This window comes from Mesitornis unicolor, unplaced genomic scaffold, assembly GCF_000695765.1.
Source record: "Mesitornis unicolor isolate BGI_N332 unplaced genomic scaffold, ASM69576v1 scaffold5407, whole genome shotgun sequence".
Classification (NCBI taxonomy): Eukaryota; Metazoa; Chordata; class Aves; order Mesitornithiformes; family Mesitornithidae; genus Mesitornis; species Mesitornis unicolor.
Genome location: NW_010194216.1, coordinates 76921 through 92626, shown reverse-complemented (window position 1 = coordinate 92626; position 15706 = coordinate 76921). Strand labels below are relative to the sequence as shown.

At 43.2% G+C, this 15706-nt stretch overlaps 1 protein-coding gene across 1 annotated transcript in view; it reads left to right on the top strand.

Moving 5' to 3' along the window:
* LOC104543173 (sonic hedgehog protein-like) overlaps positions 1-14555 on the top strand; it is a 19468-nt gene extending 4913 nt beyond the window's left edge. Inside the window, 1 exon segment of the mRNA XM_010187717.1 lies at positions 14472-14555. Coding sequence (XP_010186019.1) covers positions 14472-14555 — 84 coding nt within the window.
* Positions 14556-15706: the final 1151 nt, after the last annotated feature.

Sequence of the window (15706 nt, the reverse complement as noted above, 5' to 3'; positions counted from 1 at the left end):
GCCCGACGGAAGACCCCCCGGCCCCCCCCCAGCCCCCCGCCAGCCTCCGAGGGAGAGACAGAGACACAGAAAGAGAGAGAAGGAAAAAAAAAGGAAAAAAAAAAGAAAGAAAAGAAAAACCTAAAAGAACAAAAAAGGAAAAAAATACATATTTTTAAAAGAGAGCACGGAATAAGACTTAAAAAAATAATAATAAAATAATAATAATTAAGTAGGACAGTCCAAAGTAGACTTTAAGGGAAACAAAGACCCCGGGAAGTTCTGTTCTGTTTAGTTTATAAATATATATATATTTTTATTTGTTCTTTTGTTTTGCTGTTTTGTTTGTTGTTTTATTTTTTTTCTTCCTCTCCTGGATATTTATTTCTTTGGTATTTTGAATAGATGTTTTAAATGATATGAACCGGACCTTCAAGAGCCTTAAATAGTTTCTTTGATAATTTATTATCATGCGAACTGTACTCACAGGAGAAAAAATTATTTTGTGAGGCCAAGCAAAACTGCGCAGAGTCTATTTTTCTACATGTCACGTGTGTCCTGACTTTCAGAAAGCAAAATTCTGTACTTTCCCATCTCTCCATTACATTGCTCCTTCATTTCAGCAAGTCTAAAAAACAAGCAAACCAACAAACACACAAAAAAAGACAAACTTCATGGGGGTCCGTAAATTATATTTTTATACACAGAATTGTAAATTAGATTTTTTTGAGAGATCAATACTTAACTGAATCACATTTCGTTTTTTGAAATAGTGTAAAATATGAGAATATATTATTTTAATTTAATTAGTTTCAAATGTAACGTCATTTCCTGTATTGTTTTCCATGTTTTGCTTTGTAAAAACACCATTTGGCCACGTTCATGGAAGTCAAGACTGTTACACAAACTTTTTATTTGCAAAAACCGTAAGAAACTTTGTTATTTTTAACTTCAAAAAAATTTATTAGAAAATAATATTTTTTAAAAAGCGCACATGGCAGCAATTCTGTGACGACGGAGACGGTAGTTTGTACAGAGGGGAGAAAAGGATGTTTTGCATTAATAAATTGAGAAATAACTGCTGTAAATTTACTAAAATGTATTTTTGAATATTTTGTAATAGTTTTAATAGTTTTATAGAAATAAAATGTGCCATGCACAGTCTGGTTAGTATATAATAACTAAGAGTTCTTGGTGCATCCCTTTTTTTTTTTTTCTTTTTGCTTATTGGTTTAGGAAACATGATGCCTAAGGGAGTGCCTGTTATTTTATTTAGATGTGTTGCTTATAACTTTTAATTTTGGTACTTTAATTAAGGAAACAAATCCATCACATCTGCACATAACCTGGAATCTCTTGTGCTAACAGTAGAACCTCACTTATTCGCATGAGCGACTGGGGGACATGGTTTCCCTTTGCCGGAGCCCCAGCTCCCCGTCCGTGCTCAGGCGATGCTCCCCTCTTCCAGCTCCAGCCCTGGCTTCGTGTCCGCCTCCCCATTTGGTCTGGAGACCGCAGATGGCTCTTAAAATCAGTTTTCAATGGTGTTAAATCCAGTTTTGGAGCACGTTAACCTAAAGGCAGGCAACTGCCTTCACCTTGCAGCGGTTCTGGGATTTTAATCAGCTTTAACATGGGTGCTCAGAAGATGGAGATCTGAGGGAGAGACACTGACTTTGCTGAATTAACTGGTATTCACGTCACTGATGCTGGAAGAAGGAGATGGCTGTCAAATTTCACTGGCCACCTTGCCTGAGTAAAGATGTGGGGCTTTGGGACACCAAGAAAAGAACAAAACACCTTTTGCAAGTCAAAAAAAAAGAGAGATAAAAATTTGTTCAATTATTTTAAGAGACGTTCCTTAGCTATAATACATCAGAGTCCATCCTGAGTCACCAATGGGTGAACACACTGGTGATGTGTTGTAAGAGTAGAGCGGTGGGGACGTTGCTGCATCCCCTGCCCAGTCCCAGCTTCCAGCACCGCTGAGGGGCTCATCCTTGCTGGGTGCTGATGAGTGAGGTTCTGCTGCGCCGTGGGCTCCTCTTCGGAGGGTTTCCAGGATCCCTTTAAAAAATTTTGCAAAACATTGTGTATGCATGTGTGAGCACGTCTGTGACAAGACCGTGCCGGAAGGGAGCTTTCCTTGAATGTCTTCTCACTTTTTCTTCAGTTTCCATTACTCACTGGTCTAGGATGTTCATCCACTGGACAGCCTTTTGCTCCAGAGATGCAGCCACATCCTCCACCAGGATAGATGACAGCTCCAGGTGGCCTTCTGGGATGTCCCTGTCTGGGGCTACCTTCAGAGAGCATAGACTATGCTCTTCCACATTGAAAGCCTGGGAGCTTCTGCAGTGGTGCCAGGAGATGGTGGCCAAGTCTCAGGCAAGAGCACCCCCATGTCAAGCCCTAACAGATGGATATGGTCTCTCCTTCCTAGCATCTTCTAGTCCAGGGCCATTTCCACCCTTCACAGCTCAGACGTGTCTAGGGTGCTGAGACTTCGATGTGACCGTGGCATGCTGCAGCACCCATGTGAACCACCAGAATGGGAACTGAGCCACCCTAATGTCCACATCGTGTAGGATACTGTGAGGGACTGTGTACTGCCCAGTGGGTGCCAGGAACCACCCCAGTCCACCCCAGTTTGGACTCTGCTGCCTCTGTGTCTTTGGGGTCTGCTGGTGCATTGGGGGCTGCAAATGCGGCTGGTTTGGGACATGTAAAAATATGATTGTGGAAAAAAATGAGTCTCTGATGTAAGAGTTTGGCCTTTGCATGGTGGTGTCTGAGCATCTGAGCTTTCTTACCCCTGTCTCTGAACGGTGGCTGGCATTTTGCAATGTCTTTACACTCAAAAACCACCTGCATTGGAGCCTACCTTTTCCACAAGTCAGACGGTAGAGATGTTTAGGGGTGTCAGTGATCAAACTTAAAGTCATTGGCTTGGGGGCTTCAGTCTAAATTGTAATTGAGATGAAAAAGAGCCATTAGACCAGAGACCAAGCTTCTGTCAGGGTAGGGTAGGTGCCCCAGTAGGGACCATATCAGACATTGTCACCTTTATCTTCACTGAAAGGCCAAGATGAGCTCAGAGCTTTGTGATGTTTAGAGATGCTAAGATGCTGTCTGATACTAGGATCAACCTGTTTCACCAAGGAAAGAAATGCCATGCTGTGTTCTCCATCACATGTATTTTGAGTGACCGTATGCCTCCCTCTCACCGCATATTTATTCCATCTCTTTCTTCAGCGCCTCACGTCTGGATCACCCCTCCATGGTACGCATTAGAAGTGCTTTGTTAGATGGACCGATCCAACCTATAGCTACAGCTCTCGTATGAAGGATACTGTCATGACATTGTGCAAAATGTCTAGGAGTTGTCACCATCCATTTTCAGGGTCTGAGTATGGCAATAGTTTGTATAAAATGTACACATAGTGGTGGCTACAGAATAGTTTATGACTAAATACATATCTATTACTGTTAAAATAATGTATAAGAATGTACTTGAAGCTATTATCCTTGTGCTCTGTTGTCTGAATAATTAAAGGAATTACAGAGACTTCCTGAAATGTCTGTTATGTGATGGTTTTCCTAGTGCACACTCTCAGGTCTGCGTTTTTCCCCTGGTGACATTGAAACAGAGTGAGGGGAGCCCAGCGCTCAGTCTCATGGAGTGTGGCACAGGACCCTTCAAACATGACAGGAATTGTGCACTTGCCACTTCATGTGATGATGGCAACCTCCCTCTCCTCCAACCTAGGGCCACGTAGACAATCTGTCATTTACCTGCAAAATACCGCAGGGCTCTGCAAAGCCAACTCCTTTGGCAGGATTTTGCGGGGAGACAGAGATGCCCTGAAGGTCAGCCTGACAGCGGCTGCCTGTCCTCCCCAGCCTCCTCCATCCAAGCCAACATGAGAAGTGACCCTAAAGAGGCTGAGGCTCATTCATGTTTATCTGACTGGTCTTTCATGCAGAGCTCCAGTGCTCAGACGTGAGGTAACCCAACTGAAGGGACGCTTGGATGTGTCAGTAAAAGAGGATCACATCCACAGTGCATTTAAAATCCAAGCCAAGCACTGGAGTAAAGAAGGTCTTTCTCAGCCAGGTAACTGTGCTGAGACACAGCCAGCCGCTCCTTGTGCCCTCACATGTCAAAGTTTCCATAGCTATATCTTTTTATATATAGGTGCACATATATGTGTACATATATAATATTATTATCCCTATATTAAGAGCTCAGCATATCCTACCAAGCTATAAATATGTTTACATTGGCCCTCTCAAGCATTTCACATCATGCCGAAGTTGAGCAGGCGATGTAAATCAGCCCAGCTGGGTGATAATTGGGCAGCAGTTTTGCAGCTCCTGTACAACATCTATTTCAATTACAGGGGGAAGGAAATCAGAAAGAGCATTTTATTTTACTCATTACTGCAAGCCATAAGGGACTACTAGCTCTCCTAAGCTTTTGAAATTCTCTCTTCAGCAGTTTCTGGCTGAAAACTAGTGCAAATTTTACAGAAAAAAAAGGTCAATTTTCCACGTACGGAACATTTCAGAGTTTTCAATGGAACAGTGTTAAAGTGATCCTTAGCCTATGCAGACTGAAAAAAATCATCATTAAAAAGTGCATCTTTACAAGTGATGAGATTGTCTCAGATGTTGATTGGAGCAGGATGAGAGCTGCAGGCACTGTTTATACCATGATTGTTAAACATAATTTTTAATACTTTGCATTTGGATGGTTTAGGCTTACATATTGAAATAAGTTTGGTTTTCAGGACTGAAAAGAAGCGAGCAAATTCAGGAAATATGAGCTTAATAATCCTGTTCTGGTTCCAGTAAAATCAAGAGCAGCATCCAGAACTGATCTGGGTGTACAGGGAGATGTGTTGTTACCTTAAAGTCCAGTGTAGGACCCTATATAACTTCTTTTAATTCCATTTCCAAGTGAGAGCAAGCCAGCTTTTCAGACAAATATTACTGCAAATCAGGAGTGAAACCACGAGGTCAGGAAATCTGTTTGGGGCAAAAATAGTTGTTTTGATGTCCTGTGACCTAAATGTGAAATAAATATTAGATTTGCTCAGTTCGGTGTAAAGAAATGTCCAGTCGCATTACCGAGGAGGAGAGGTGACAAGGGATGCTCTATGTGGCGTGGCCATGGAGGGTCTCTTGGCCACCAAACTTGTATCTGACTGCTGCCCAAGGGCAGAGGGCTTTGAGGTGGGCAGGGGAGCAGGGGTGCTGTGGGAGCATTGTGTGCTTTGAGCAGCTCTGCACAGCTTGGTTGGCTCTGGGGACTGCACAGGGACCCCTTCCTCACCCCATCACTGGTGCAATGCTTGTCTGGACCAGCTCTCTGGGTCACCACAATGTCTCCCTGGAAATGTGGATGTGCTCATAGGAAAAGTAGACTTGCAAACGCTGTATCATTCCAAGTCTTGAGTCTTTTGATGGTGATTGCTGCAAGGGAATGGATGATAAATCTGTATGCAATTACAGCAACATCCTCTTGGTATCATCACACACAGGCACTATGTCACAGGCCTGTCACGGGGTTCCACTGGGTAGAGGAAGCTTATTTTTATGGCTCAGGCTTTGGCTAGTTTGGAGCATTAATATATTTCATGAGGGCTTTTTTCAAACAGCTTAGTCTGGAAGTGGCCTCTGGCAGTCCTGAGTCCCATATGAGGAGTCTTAGAGCAGGCTTCTGGAGGTCATCTCCTGTCTGGTCCCACGTGTCTCCAGGGATGGAGAGACACCCTCTGGGTAACTGATACTGTCAAATATGCTAACATTTTGCATAAATATTGCAGTGCTGCATTCCATCTACCAAGAATCTCCCTTTATATTCGCTTTGTATGTCTTCTGAGGGGAAAGAAGCCAAGAGTTAAAAACAAGATTAGTTTTAAGAAATCCCAGGTACAAAATCTGGGACGTTCAGAGGTCTGCTGGGCTCTGCTTCTGCTCCTGCAGCCCGCACCTAGCAGACACAACCGAAACATTACTTGCCCAGCCAGTCTTGTCTCTGTAAGTCAGTCCTGTCTTGTTTTTTTACAGCAGTAAGCACTGTTTTTAATTATTAGACTATGATGAATGCAAACAAATATTAGTCTCAGGATTGCTCATGAACAATTCTCTTGGAATAGTCACTGGTTTGGTGTAAGCTTTGTTGGCTTTGTCAAATTATGCCCTTTCTACTCTGCAAAGTTTTTCTAGAAACAGGAGCATAATAAATGTACGATATCAAACAAGTCTATTCTGGCACAGTATTTGTATGAATAACCATTTTGTGCTAACACCGGTGGAAGCTGTGGGGTTCACAGGCATCAGAAAGTCCACCTACCATTCAAATATTTGCAAATAATGAATCATGTGATCCCACAAATAACAACAAACCAACCTGGTTGCTTTCATTGAGGAAAATGATCATGAATCACTGTGTATGTACTGTGGGCACAATCCAGCAACCACCAGCGTCAAAAGGAGTCTTTCCACAACTTCAAACAGGCAGGGAGCTGAGCTGTGTTTGCTTAGCTTTACTTAGCATATCCATTGCTTTCATATTACATGATTAAATAATAGAATTTATCAGGCAAGCAGGAATTTCCTAGCTAAGCCAGAAGTGGGCAAATGTCATCTCCTGACTGCAGATGTGCAGCTCCCACTGATGTCAGTAGGGTTATGTATGGGCAAAATGAGGTCAGGCTGCGTTGCCCTACTTTACGTGCCCTGTGGTATTACACTCAATTAAGTTTTGTCTCCCAGGACACAGCCTCCCTTCCACTTAAGTCACCAGGAACTTTGTCACTGCACAGCAGTGCAGGAGCAGGTATGAAACACCAGTCTTTGATCTAGAGTGCAGTAAGGTTTAACTCATGTGTTTAGAAGCATGTAGCTGCACTTTGAAAAGGAGGGGGGGGATAAATTCAGTAGAAAAAATATTATATAAAATCTCAATACAGGGCATTTTCAGGAGAAGGCAGCAGCTTTGCAAACTCACACATGACCTTGCATAGCATGGTGGCCTCAGCAAGACCTTCTTCCCAAGACAGCAGAGCATCATCCCTGCCCTCTGCCAACAGCTCCCCACAGTCACTTACAGAAAGAGCCTGAATGTCATGGGCAACACTTCTTAGGCAGCGCAGGAGATTCAGCCCCATCTTCTGTGTGGGTGACCACATGCTAGGCTACTTTGAAAATATTAGCCACTGGTTATGAAGTGAAACTATAAATAGCTGTAGGAATGCCAGCTGAAGGAGAAAGCAGTAAAAAAACCCTCAATACAAACAGGCTGCCAGAATGATGTTGTGCTTTGAGTGAACTGGGCTTGGCCCTTACCCCTTTGATGGGGTTTCTTCTGATTTTGAGCAAGGAGCATGTTGTCTCTCTGCCTTCATCAGAGATGTGCAGAAAAACACCTCTGAGAATAATTTTCTGTGGTCTGTGTGGTCTACATGATGAGAAACATAATTATTGAGATATAATCTACTGCTTGTGTGTCACTCTGAGGGATCTCCTCTGTGTGTACGTGGTGAAACCCAAGGACAATCCAGAACCTTTACATGGCAGCCTATTTGAAAGCCCTCTTATTTATATATTGGTTAACAAATTGCGTCTAATTTTTAAATCTCTCACAACTGCCGGTATTACGCATCTTTATATATAAAATAAGCATGTTTCCTACTGGATTTTTAAGTCCATTCTAAAAAGCCTTTGGAAAAGAGGACAGCTGGTTTTTTTACACAATGTTAAACTGTGCACTGCCCACATAAGTCACAAAGAGGACCCACAAGGCAGTAGCCAGCTCAAGGCTAAGACATTATTTTGGCTTCTGATTGCATCTCCACTGCGTCTCAAAGCAGTCAGTGGGGCCTGGAGGAGAGTTTGTTTCCCCGTGAAGTAGGTACTTGCTGGCTGGCTGAAGAGTTCTGGGTGGACAAGATCTTCATGGTCTAATGAGGGAGCTGAGACACCAAGAGCTCACACAGACATCTGAAATTATGTGTCTGAAAGTAGGTGTCCTAACTTAGGGGTGAATCTTGCCCAAAATGTCACTTCAGCCCTCCATTTTCTGTGGAAACCCCCCATGGGATACTGGGTTACATTTCGGGCCTCCTTGACTCATACAGTGGTCCTGGTGTGGGGCACATATAGACTCTGCATAGCTCTGCAGAGTGACAGAGCTATGTGCTGACATATTCAGCCCCATTTTGTGTCCACGCTGGGGTAAACCCAGTGTAGTGCAAAGCCAGAGCTTTCTCTGGGGCTGGTCCTCTGCTGCGGGCCGAGCTCAAGATTTCAGAGCGGCCACAAACCTCAGCATTTCTCTTTCCAAGAGCTAGGCACGCTTGTTCAGCCTTGCCTGTGTTGGTATAAACACCGTGCACGTACAGTGTAGTTAATTAAAACTATTCCCACTCAATTTTCCCCTGGGCGAAGGAAAGGAGAAAAGATAGATGCTCATGGGAGAGGTGTTCATCACATTGCTTAATGCAATCTGGAGAGGGACACACAGTACCACGGGGATAAAAAGCCGTGGAGGCCTGAGGGAGCACCATGGAGTACGTGAAGAGCTGTCCCTGGAAAAACACTTCCCTTAATCCATGTACTGTCAAAGGGAAGAAGCGGTGTGTGTTCCTAGGAGAGAAAACAAGAGACCAAGACCATCCACTCTCCAAGGTATGGATGGAGGCTTGCCCTGACACCCACCCAACACTGACTTCTTGCTCGGGACCTTTGGGATCTCAGGAACTTCTTGTTTTCAAAAGCCCAGTTTTGGGACCACTTGTGGAAAGGACAGAAGTCAGAAGCTGCTGGGTGTGGGCATGACACAGCCGAGTCTGTGCACCAGCACTCAGTCTTAGTGACTCAGTCCTGACGCCAGGAGCTGCTTTGAGTGTCAGACACAGAACAAGAACAGCCTACAGCTCTTCTCCTGCTGCTCCCTGACTTACTCATGGAGACACCAGGAAGTTGCTCAAGCCTTTATTTTGTGGTGTGTGGAATGGGCTCATTCAGGGAAAGTGAGTGCCCTGGTTCGTGCAAGCAGCACTGACACACAGGGCTGTTTTCAACCTTTGGGAGAGGCAGCAGGCTCAGTCCCCAACTGTGAGGGCAGGTGTCCTTCGACCCAAGTGCAGGACATGAGACAAGCCCTTTTGAAGCATTTTCATTTCAAATCAGCTGTGATGTCTTTCTTTATTAGCACTGAGCAGCTTGGCACTGAGCTGGTGGTGCTGCTGCGGGAGGGATGCAGCCGGTACTCATCAATGCACAGGGCTGTGTTGCTTCATCAGGTGCCCCTCGTGCCTTCTAGCAGGTGTTGAACTACACTGGGTGCAGAAGAAATGGTGAAGCTTCGTGGGCCCTCACCAGTGGACCCTGGTAGATGCTGCAGTGGTTTACACCAGAAGTTGATGTATGCACAGAAACAAGGACCTAGGTGTCAACAAGGGATTTCCACCTCCCTGGATGAGATCCCAGAGGTGCAAGGGGGCTTTGCTTTTCAAAACAGGAATAAACCAACTGTGCTCAGCAATGGGCAGGACACTGCCGCTCATTGAGATGTCTCATTGGGTGTCTCTGTGCAGCCCATGCCCCATAAGGGCTGAGCGGGTGGGCGGCTGGATGGCAGTGATGCCATTTTGGAGGCAGGGGCTTCTCACCTGAGGCTCACGTAATTGTGACCCCACAACGAGAGGGTAGGGCCCAAGCAAGCCCAAATATCCAAAATGAAAGAAAAGTTGGCTTCAATGCTATAGGTTCCCAAGAAGGCAAATTGCCACTTTACAAATTTAAAAGAAGTTTGGGCTCCTGTTGGAACTGCTCTTTGAAGCAGGAAAATATTTTTCCTGATCACAAGGTGTACAGTTTTAGGAGTTTTTGTCTCTTATCAAGGAAATGTCTGCATTTTGATTATCAGCTGAAGCAAAAATTGAAACACACCTAAATATTATTTTATCTTTGGGTATAGCAGAATAAGCAGTAAAATTAGAATATCTTCTTGCAGTTTTGTACATCAGAGCTGTTCTTTTCCTGTTTATAGGGACCCTAACAGGACAGAAGTATTTACTGAGAGCTAAATAATGACATCTGTTATCAAGAATATCAATCCAGTGGAAGCTGTTTCATATTAAAAAGGAAACTTAGGGCCAATTTTCCTCTTGATGAATATAGGCACAGCTTTGTAAACTTCTTTAAAGCTTCACTCTTTACATCAGAATAAATTTCAGCCCAAGGAGCTTATATAAAGAAGTGCTACACACATGTGCAAAAGGACTTTGCTTTTGAAAAATAGCTCACCAAAGAAAAAAGAAGAAAGCAGAAACAAACCTCAGACCTTTTAGGATTTGTTCCTTTTGGTGGAAACAAAGTGACCTCTAGTGATTCCCCGATAACCGTGCAGCTCAGCAGCCGCCAGCACAGAGCGCAAATGTGCAACCGTACCATGCTTTCTCATCTGCTATAAATGCAATCAATACCTGATTAAAGCTAAATTACTGTAATTAATGACTTAAAATGACCATTCCTACCATTCAAGCTTAAAATATTTCCCCAAACTCTACCGTTTATTTTCATGCAAGCTGTGCTCTGTTAAAAGAAGAGGATTGTTTCTATTAGCCCATTAAAAATAAGGAACACAATGAATTTATTACGAACTTATCATCCATGTGTCTTCTGGCACTGCTGATGTGCTATTCTTTGGGAATAGGCAGGATAGGAAGTGCACTAGATCGGCGATGTAACTCATTTGTTCCTACTTTTTGGAACAGTCACAGTCTGACTCCAAAATTATTACCAGTTGTGTAGTGAGCATGGAGTGCTCCTGTGAGGCTAAGCCATACCCATCTCTGGGTCCAACCAGTCTGGACAACAGGAGAGTTTCACTGCTACAAGGCTGTCATCTTCCTCCTAAACTATAATTTGTTTGGTTTTTTTTTCAAGAGCTTATAGAGAGGATGTTACAATTCTTCAGTGGTAGGGGAAACTAAAAATATATATAAGCCTAATTATGTTGGTTTGCCATGAAAATCAATATGAAAGGGGGTTAGAAATGGGATGTAGTCACTCAGGGGCAATGTGAGGGAAGCTCAGTCAGCAGTGAGATGGTTGTGTGCTCTGGCCTAGAATCCCCCTGGGATATTTCAGGGTTGGGGAAGGCAGCAAAAAATCATCAATTCCTTTGGCACAGGAGGTAGGGACAGGCACAAAGGAGATGCTGAGCAATGCTGAGACTGGGAATGCAGATATTTTTTAAAAAGTGTCTTCTGTAGTTTAGATGCATCAATCTCTGAACCAGAACTGGGTGAAAAAGCAAGATGTTACCCCTGCCAGAAAAAAATCACCCAACTGCTTTAGTTTCATATATGTTTCGGAGAAGTTAATCTCCAACCTCCACTTTGATTCTTTCCCTCCCCTTCTCCATTAAAAACCATGAGGTTTGGCATCTGCAGGAAGAAGGACAAGAATTGCTTCCCTCTTGATCTCTTTCCCTGTTGCCGGCTCTCTGCAAAGGCCACACTGAGAGCAAATTGTTCTTTGAATCCTTTCCAGGGCTGTTTTAGCATCCCTGTAATTTTGGTGGAGGCTCTGCTGCAGCCGCTGTAATGAAACATGCTCCCTTGTTGTGGTCAGTGCCACTTTCATCACCCATTTGTAATAAAGCTCTTTTTTTTGCCTGGATTTGTCAGCACCTTCCACTCCCACCAGCAAGTATTATTTAGGACATTCCTAAGACACGTTTCAGAAGGACTTCTCATAGAAATGAGAAATTTTGCAACTGGTGTCATTTAACTTGCCCGCTCAGCCTGACACTCAGCTCCCCCCATCAGCCCTGTGGGGGATGCTGGGTTTCCTCCTGCCTCTCTGAGGGGTGTCCCATGGTATAAAAATGGGCTATATTCCTGATTACCTCTGCTCTTTACCTCCAAAATGCCCAAGTCAGGGCTGGATGCTGGGCTGTTATTAATTGTCAAGCAATGGTTTCACCTGCTGCTGCTGAGGAGCATCTTCTGGATTCTGCCTCCTCCATCCTAGGGCATGAAGGAACTTGAAGAAGTGAAATTACACTCAATAATTAGACAGGGAAGATGGATTTGTCATCAAATAATGAATCCAGCTACCAGAGAGATCCAGCCCAGGCTCTCTGCCCTCCCTGGGTAAAGCCTTCTCCAGACCCATGGCTGGTGGACCCCAGTAACAGGTCCTCTTCTCATTTCTCTGTTAAGTCAAATATAACTCAACCTGTGTTTGCTTTTAAGGCTTAGAGACTGAAGGAAAACATTTTTATTTGTTGCTAGCAGCAAACCCAATAAAAACAAGAAGGTAAGAAGCAGGGTGCTCAGTGCAGGATGACCTGATGCTAACTCTGAATTATCTTTTAGACCTTGATATCTTTATTTGTGCTAAGCCAAGCCAGAATCTTTCTGTATTTTGGTTAATTTCTTACCCAAGAAATCTTGCACAATTTATTAAGCTGCTTATGATTTTTATTTTCATTTTGGATAAAATTATAAAATCTTAACAAAAAACAACAGCTAAAAAAATGCATTTTGTCTTGAAAGAGTCATTTTCTAGTAAAGAACCATTTCCTTATTTTTAAAGCCAGGGCTGTGCTAATGCAAAATACTTGCACAGCCTTTGAATCCCAAACCTGAGAGCTGTAAAAATATAGTTTATTTTATACATGCATGCTGTGGGTTTATTTTTCCAGCAAAGGAATGAGAATACAGAAGCTGGTTTCACTTTTGTGGTCTAATAGGTCAGTGCAGATTTACCATTTTAAACATGTGCAGCCATAAATACACAACAAAACAAATTGTTGCTGCTGCTGTGATCCAAACCTCAAATTAAAAACAAATACAAATTAGAAATCCCCTTTAGAAATCGCATCTGTCTAAAGCTGCTGAAATATCATCTTGACGACAGAACTTCTCAGATAACAACAGTGCGTGATAGTTGGACTTTATAGAGTACTTTTGCTAAACCTCTTTTTTTGTTTGTTTTGAATATCCTTACACTTAGAGGCATTTTTAAAATTCTGACTCTGTGAGCCATGTTATTGGGTGCGAATGGCAGATTATGTTTTTGGGTTTTTTAAAATTATCTTCCAGTCTTCATTGTTTGCAGCAAAGATGTGAAGAAGGAGAACCTGAAATCTTGAAAACCTGGAGGCAAAAAAAAAAAAGGAAATTAAAACTTGAGTTTAAAATGATGTTGTATTTATGTCACGATAAAGTTTGCACAGTTGAAACTGGCATCAGGAGATGAGTCAACAGTCGCACAGTGGAACATTGAAATTCTTTGGTGCTGGAAGCTACAGAAAAGTAGAAACCAGTCAGCTGGAAACCAGCTCACCCAGCACAGCCTGAGCCGGTCTCCCTGGTCCTCCATGGGCACTCGTTTAAAAGGGGTGAAACATGATGGTATTATGTATTTTAGAAAGGTTCACCACTGTCTGAAGGAAAGTTTTCCTAAGGAAAGTAGGTTTGACAACAGGTTCCTTAGAAAAGGTCTCATCAGATTTGTTGGGAGTGGAGGTAATGGTGGAGGGCAGGAGAGATCGCTCAAACACCCTGGAGAAATAAGTGGTGCATAGTACACCTCTGCAGAGCCTTCACAGCTCTTTGTGGAGTTTCAATTTTCACAGACTTAGGGAGGAAGCAAGTGAGAGGAGGAGCTAACGTTGGGGCTGGGGGGTCCCTCTGCTCCCACCTGTCCAGCATCTCCTGATGTGGGTTTCTAACTGGAGTCAACCTTCTCAGCTTCCCTTGCCCCAGAGGGGAGCAAGTCGCAAAATGATGACAACAGAAGGTTCCCTGACTCTGGCAGGGCTGCACAAGCTGTCAAACACATTTTGGGGCCAAAAGGAAAAAAAAAGAGTTTGCCAACAAAGGCTTGTGTTAGCTGAGATGACAGTGCCTTGCCACACTGCCCAATCGCATCATGAAGTCCTGTGAAGGTACTGAAAGTAGCAGCTGCTCTCCCTGCATCTTCCTGGGCTGTATTTGTGGTTTAGCCAATTTTGTGAAACCAAGAAAGCATTGAAAAAGCATTTCCAGTCCTCTTTGGGCACTCTTGCACAAAGCAGAAGCAGACACTTGCAGAACTGCAGGCAGATCACACTCCTGGAGACTAGCTGGCAAGGCACCAAGAAGCAAGGAAACCAAACTTTTTGCAAGAAAAAATGCCAAAAGTCAGATTCTGTAGCTTGGCTTTGCATAGGGAAAATCTAAAGGTTCTTGAAAAGTCCAGATAAAGTTAAAACTATGCAAGGATAACTTCATTCATCCCTCACAGAGGAGAGAGTCAAAGTGACCGGGCAATGCCTTAGAAAGTACCTTGTCATGGCTTGCAGGAGGATGCTGATGTTGAAAGTGGGAGAAATAGAGAAATGGGTAAGGGTAACAAGTGTACATATGGGAAATGACTGCATCCACCATGGAAATTAAACTTCTTCTTTAATGCGCTTAAAGCAAGAAGCCTTGCTGCTCTCCATTCAAGAGCAACAGGGAACCAACATGGGAGATGATGTGTCCAAGGAGGATGATGTTAAATGAATCCACCAAACCGGCGGTTTTGGCAGGTGACTGGACAACTGGGAAGGTAGAAGCCTAAATTTGTGATAGGAAGGGAGGGGCCTGAGCAATCACAGGGCAAACAGCTTGACTCCAGCATTGCACGAGAAATCAGGACAGGCTTTAGATGAAAAAAGGATCAAAGATAGAAAGCCGAACAGAAAATGGGATATATTCTACTGGATTGATTGGCTCAGTTAATGTAGAATGGTTCTTTGATAAAGTCAGCAATTTTACTTTATTTTTAGACAGAACAATTTATCTAAGAAGAATTTGCAACAATGTTATCTCAGTAAATGGTACCTAAGCCGGAGAAGGTGGAAACAAGTGTGAGAGCTGAAGGCTTGGCAATGAGGGACAGTGTTGGGGGTGGAGGGAGGATTTGATATTGAGTTTATATATATTTGTATGTGTTTCATTATTTTTCTATTTACATTATTATCCTTTCACAATATTGCTATTATTTCATTAAACCTGTTTTAGTTTTCTTTTCCAACCCATACGTCTCCCTTATCTTCTTTCACTTATCCTTCTGGGGAGGGGAGAGGGGTTAATAGAGGGCATCTGTCAGTCCTTTAGTGGCCAGCCCAGCCCTAAACCTTGACACTGATCTATTCTAATATACCTGACAGAAATCTAGGAGTATGCTGTGGTGAGTGACAAGACAAAAGCTGCCATGGTCAATAGACACAACCAAAATGCTGGTCAGGAAGCATGAGATGACCTTGACCAGATAGTAGAAATTATGTGAAACTAATCAGAAGTGCTCCATGTGCACGTAAGGAGTAAAAACAGTTATTCCTATTAGAAAGTTGAGGTAAGAGAGGAGAAGTGATTCCTACAGGCATCAGTCAGCTCCATGTAACGATCATGAATGTGGCATGGTCATGAAAAAAGCTAATATGATGCTAGAATTTATCAGGCGAGGTATTCCCACCAGAGTTAGGGGAAAAGCTTTGGGAAGCAGCACATATACATAGGAAGGAAGGGATTTTGCATTTGGAGATTTTGCTTAAAATTAGAATGAGTTTGATGATGAAAGAGATGTAGGAAGAAACACAGGGGGTTGTGAACTCTGAAAGATGAAGCCTCAGAGATGGGTCCTCTGCTGATACATTGTCCATCCTTCATGT